At 33.0% G+C, this 6,605-nt stretch overlaps 1 protein-coding gene across 2 annotated transcripts in view; it reads left to right on the forward strand.

Annotated features, from left to right (window-relative positions):
- Positions 1-6,605, forward strand: part of LOC118733391 (innexin inx1) — a 30,485-nt gene that overhangs the window by 21,104 nt on the left and 2,776 nt on the right. For both annotated transcript variants that reach the window (XM_036462759.1, XM_036462758.1), the window contains one exon: positions 2,217-2,324. In XM_036462759.1, the coding sequence (XP_036318652.1) occupies positions 2,217-2,324 (108 nt within the window). The remainder of the gene's footprint in view (positions 1-2,216; positions 2,325-6,605) is intronic.

Consider the following 6,605-nt stretch of genomic DNA (forward strand, 5'->3'; position numbering starts at 1 on the left):
TACTTAACCATTTTGTAACACTTAATTGTTTTTATAGGTCCCACATAACCCTAAAAAATGCAATCAGAGACTCCCGAAAAATAGTTACAGCCGGTTTCACCAGCAATTTAAAAGGAAAATGATTTTTTATTTTCCGTCATATCCATATAAAATTCAAAAAAATTAAAATCATTTTTCACTTAAATTGCTTTCGTCAAATTGGTTGTTAGTATTAAAAAATGATCGGAAGATATTGATTTTCAGGAATTCTATACTATTCCTACGAAATTCTTCTCTTTTTTTCTTCACATAAAATAATCCTAAAGTGTGAGAGCTTAACATTTTAAACTCTTTTTTTTTGACCACCCTAGTGTGCATACATATTTACATATGTAAATGAGAAACGCGCACTTGTTAAGATTTGAATTTCACTTGAATTTGCGCACTAGACAGCGGTAAGTGCTTAATTTCTTATATATATATATATTTTTTTTAATTTACCAAAATAAGTACTTGTAGAAGTACATATTTTTATCACGCCGGCATTATTTCAAAGGTACACCAAATATACTTTTGTGGTTCGGCAGCCCACAATACTTACGATCTGCCAGGTAGTGTCGGTGAATATTTAGTTTCCTTTCTTTTGCCTTACTTCTACTTTTTTATTTTTTCTAGACCTTAATTTTATTCTTTTTTACTGAAAATTAACCTCGCCTTAAAAAAATTAAATAAAGCAGTACATAGTGGATGGATGAATCGTGCACGCGAGCCACGCCACAAAAAAATGCGTGTGCCCCAATTAAAGACGATCCACGCATGCGTAACTGATTGCGACCTTATACTATTTAGAAAATAAAACGGGAACAGCACAATTTGTACATACATGTATCTATATATTTACATTAGAGTGTACCACTTTCAATAAAGAAAACAAAAATTGGTACCATTTTACTATCAGAATTAAAAATATTATTATGTTTTAAGATTTCTGCCAAAATATTTTGGAAACGATTTACGATTTACGTGAGCTGGACTAATTTGAAAATATCTCAAAAAACTAAATTAAAAAAAAAATAAGTTTTAAAAAATATTTTTTCAAAAAAATCACATCTAGTATTAGAAGAGTTTAAGCTTAAAAGGTCTGCATAAAAATGTTTAAAAATTGTATCAACGGAATCGAAATAATGATATTTTTGAAGGTAAACTCTTTTAAAAAGGTATTGGCACAGAGAATTTTTCACGATATATGCAACAATTTTATGTTAATTTTTTCCGCATATTACAAGAAAAGAAAATATAAACATAATTTTAATCACATTTTTTAGATTTTTCTTGAGTATGCAGTTGTATAGCTCTTTAAATTGTAGTATAATAAAGTGCAAGTTTGAAGTAGCTAGGACTTACTGTTTGTTTTTGGCAATTTTTTCACGCATTTCTACAAAAAAAAAATCTCTAAATCAACGCGATTTTTTAGCAACTTCAAACCTGCATTTCTTTACACTAAAATTTAATTGGCCACAAAACTGCATACTCATAAAAATATATAAAAAATCTGATTAACAAGTTGAAAGTTTGCATGCACATTCATTGAATTTTCCTGAATCTCGCACGAAGTTCAGAAATTATATTTTTATGTTTTTTGTTGAAGTATGAACCATAATTTTATAAAAATTAGCGGAAAAAAATCGAAAGAAAAATTGTTGCATATGTATATTGTGAAAAATTCTCTGTGCCAATACTCTTTGCCATGAGTGTACATATTTTCAAATCGGTCTCGCTACTGTCTTCAAATAGTACGTGTATTATAGATTTTATAATTCCATTAAAAAACCGCATTTTTTGGTGATGCAGCCTAATGTACATATATATGTATGTATGCATGTGGCTCAGTGCAAGGGAGCTAGCAAACTAGTAATTACGTATTGCGACACACAGTCAATTCCATTCAAACACACAAGCAACAAAGCCCTACAATTTACGCACCTTAAAGCACATTTAACCTCTTTTCAACCGACTTCAAAAAAAGCAGGAGGTTATCAATTCGTCGAATTTTTTTTGGAAAGTTGGTTTCATACTAATTTGGTTTAGTTCCGATCATTGGATCATGATATATGAGCATTGAAGTCGGTTTTTTTTTTTGGTTAAAAATTACTCGTATTCATAGTTTCTAAGCAACTCTTTATACAGCCACTGTGGTTAACAAAAATTGTTTAAATTCTTCTTCGTCTCGCCAACAGGTCGGCCGTGAAGTAGCACATCCCGGTGTTGCCAACGATTTCAACGATGAGGATGCCAAGAAATATTACACGTACTACCAATGGGTCTGCTTTGTACTCTTCTTTCAGGTAAGTGATTGTGCAAAAGCTTGAAAAATCGTAGAAAAATAAATTTGTAGAAAAAGTGAAATAAAAATTGCGCTTAGCAATGCCAATTGCAACACAACACCATCAACGGCAGCGAAAATAGTTCACCTTTTATGGCTAAGCGAATTTATGTTATGTCCAAAGGCATATGGATACTTAAAAAAGACATCATCACGCCCGCTTTGTGTCTATTGAGAAAGCGCAACGAATGATCTTGCCACAATAATGGCCTGTCAAGTGCTCTAGTTGATTGGTTGAATCTACTGTTGCCTTTTGCGGCTATGTGCGGCGAAAATATTGTATGTCTGTCGCATGCCAGTGTATGTATTATTGCTGGTTATTTGTTTTTCCTTTTTTTGCTGTCACTTGTAAGTCGTTAGAAAATATCAGCAACATATTTGGTGCTTACGTACACATGCTGGGCATGTTTAAATGTTTAACAAGTAGAGTTGATCATTGGAAATGTGTTTGGCTATTTAAAACATTTGCGTTTTGGTTAGTGGAAACTGTGTGATGGAGCGTTTTTGTAGAAAAAGTTAAGACAATTAATTTTGAAATTTCATCTTTCGAAATTAAATCACCCCACAGATGTCCCTAGAACACTTTAGATATGGAGGGAGCACCGTTGAGACAACACTGTGACAACGAGTGAATATTTTTCGTAAGTTTTTTTCAGGGACGGAGAACAAAAGGTATAATCGAAACCAAATTTCGTTCTCGCAGTTTGGTTCCCACAAACACTTAAAATCCCAAACCGAAACCCGAAGAAAACTTCAGGAGTGTCGAGAATGTTCTCAACGTTAGTTATATAAGAACATAACCATGTGGAACGTTCCTAAAGAGAGCAAAATGCGAACAATATTTTCGGTATCATTTCTAGGGGAACAAAATGGGAACAAAAGTCTCTAAGCAACTTTCTCTCGAAAAACCATTTGGGAACTAAAGTCTCAGAAATTTTCTGACAGAACGAAGCGGGAACAAATCTTCTCTGAGCTATTCGCGAAGAATGAAAGCGAGAACAAATGTTTCTTATATCGTTCCATTAGTTTGAAATGTTTAAATAATAAGATTAATCAAAAAAATTCAAAAAATTAAACAAAAGACTTAAGACGCGAACTTTTCTAGCACAGTCCACCATTATCATAAACGGAAGACTTAAGACACGAACTCTTCTTGCACAGAATATGGAAAATTGTTTCAAAAATGGATAGTTCACCCTAATGATAAACGAGCTGGAAGACAAAATGATCCAGCTTTCTTTTGGTTTAGCATTAATTTATTAGCATTAACAGTCATGAAACGATTTTCCATCCCAACACGAGGATGTCCCTCTCATTCTTAACTTTAAGTTTTCAAAACTCTTGTGCCCGTTTTGTTCTCTAGCAAAATGTCCCCAGACTTTTGTTATTATTTGATCCTCCTTGAAAACGTTCTCGATACTTTCATTCTCATTTTATTTTTATTGAAAAAGTTCTCGAAAGATTCCTTATGTTTCTGTTCTTCTTGAGAAAGTTCCCGAGAGTTCCTTTCCTTTTCCTTCCTTTACCTTTTTTTTTGATTTTGTTCACGTTCAACCCGCTCTCAATACTTTTGTTCCCCTTTAGTTCATTTGTGAGAATGTTTATGAAATTACATTTTGTTCTCATGCAGAACTAAACCAAAACCGAAACGCGTTTTCAGTCCCTGCTTTTTTGTATTTAAAGTGCAGGCCGATGGCTTAAGGTTGTAAAAAACCATATTCGAAACGGCCATCAGCAGTGCCTTATTCGGCTTAGCCATACATCGATTACAGTATGCAATGGGAAATTTTTTACTGCTCGGCGCGCTTCAAACACTCAACACTTGGATGTTTCAAAAATTTACCATAATTTACAGTCCAATCGATTGATATCTGCATATCTGCTTGCATTAAAACTTTAAACACTACTAATGTAGGACATGTCTGTTGTTTGAGTTAAATAACTGGCACAATTTCTCGAAGGTTTTGGTTACAACCCAAACCTACAAATTTCTGTATTGCTATAAAAGAAGACAATTCTTCGACAAAACAGATTCCCTTCTTTTTGAAATCATAGGTTCTCCTTATATGTATAATTGATTTTACAATCCCACAAAGGATACAAATATAACGAAATGTATTGGATAGCAACCCACATAGCCCCTATAAAGCCAGGAAACTGAGGTTTGTTCATATTAGAAAAGTTACTGAGCTCTGTTAAATGCATTACTGTTAGCAGGGCATACAGCTAGAGGACTGACGAATGAATACATCCATTAAATATATATCGGAGTATATATTATAGCAAAGCAGTTGGAAAATGTCGGTTTCGGTAACGTCTGATATTTTCTAGTCAGACTTATATATCGTTACCTTAATATAGAAAGGCCCTATCTTACACCATCGCTGAGATGCAAAAAAGCCCTAACTAACTAAAATTGTTGATTGCATCATAATAAATTGAAAAGTGAGTTTTGGATTTGCCTACACTTGGACGGCTGCGCTACATATCAGCTCAGCAAAGGCTGGACGAAAACTACTACGTGTGCCACTGCAACGTCATTCTGGCTGAGGGTGGTCCGTAGGTGCTCAAAAGATCTCTTTAGGCTGACAAAGTCGCAACTTTTATATTTGGTGTGTGTTTTGACAGGACATTCTCGGACTGAACGATGTGAGTAAATCATCCCAACACTTTCTCTAAACACCTGACATCGCTCTTTTTAACCAGCACGGGCTGCGACACACAGCGTTTTTCACTTTGGCTTAGCAGTAAGCGTTCGTAATGGCAACCAAATAAAACAATAGTGGCCTATGCTGGCAAGATCACCCTTAATTATACATGGCACTGGCTAAAAAAGCATCCACGACTCTTGGAACTGACAATAAAGCGTCAGGTTTTCAAAGTGGATACGCGAGGATAGACAAAATTTAGCACACTTTCAATTCAAGCGTTGAAATGAGGAGGTTTAGGGAGCAATGTGGCGGCCCCCAATTACATTTTTTATAATCATAAATACTTATTTTAAGAAGTTGAAACCCACTATTAAATAATTAGAATTTTGATTACGGTTACGTTGACCCCTGAGTGTGCATCGCTTAAGAAAATGTTAAGCAGACTTTTAACGCACGCGTAAAGAAGAACGAATGGAAAAGAAATAATTGTGGTTTACAAAAAAAAAAAACAAGGAAAATGGTAGTTAGATACATACATATGTAGATGCGTATAGACATACTTAAAAATCTTATTATACTTAAAACGCAAAAAAGCAACAAGAAAGCCATAAAAGCGTAACCTATCAATTTTTTTCTGTGGTTTGGTAAGTTGGGTGCTTCAACACTTTACAATTTTGGTACTCATGAACCATTTGAATGCTTGTCGAGATTTATTATTTTTGATTGATCACGCACAAAAAATACGCCACAATCATTTACGTATAAATAAAATCAAAGAAACGAAATAATAGAGGAGAAAAGAGTGTAAAATGAAAATAAATTGAATTTCTATTTGAAAGTAGCGCTTGTGCCCCAATTTAACTACCCACGATTGTTCAAAGGTGATCAGAGGTGATCGCAGATCATTTTTATGACTATTTGATGTCATGTTGGTTTTTTCGCTTTTTATTCAAGAAATATAGAGCGCACCATACATAAGAAATTCACAAATATTTCAATATGTACATATGTATGTATATTTTTAAATACTAATAATCATCGGACATTCGTGACTTTTGTGGAAAATCTGAAGGATTTTGAAACTTTCCATAAAAAATTATTAAAAGTATAAGTGGGGCGTTCCATACCAAAATGGACGGGGTGCACACTTTATGTGTTTCATTTGTTAGGGTTGATGGATAAGCATAAATAATAAATAAATATGAAATTGGTGTTTGATTAATACATTTTTAAAAACTTTACAGCACAAAAACAAATCGATTTAAGACAAACATCAAAATTCTCTATGAAAAGAAATATTTTTAAAATTTTTTTCTTGAAAAATTTTTAAATTTTTTTTTTCTTGCAACGTTTTTTACATAAAAATTTTTTGATAAAAAACAATAGTTTTTGGAAATACGCCATCTCAAAAAAAAAATTAAAAAAATCGTGAGTATTGCGAAATATTTAATTATAGTATTATGGGGTGAATTCTACAATAATTTTAGTTATGATTTTTTTTTTTTACACCGAAGTTGAGTAAAATTAGTACATTACAAACTTACCAATTTTTTTTAATTTTTTTAGAAGTTTTTTGAGTAGCAGTTTTGTAG

This window comes from Rhagoletis pomonella, unplaced genomic scaffold, assembly GCF_013731165.1.
Source record: "Rhagoletis pomonella isolate Grant_MI unplaced genomic scaffold, Rhpom_1.0 Rhpom_scaffold_00002, whole genome shotgun sequence".
Classification (NCBI taxonomy): Eukaryota; Metazoa; Arthropoda; class Insecta; order Diptera; family Tephritidae; genus Rhagoletis; species Rhagoletis pomonella.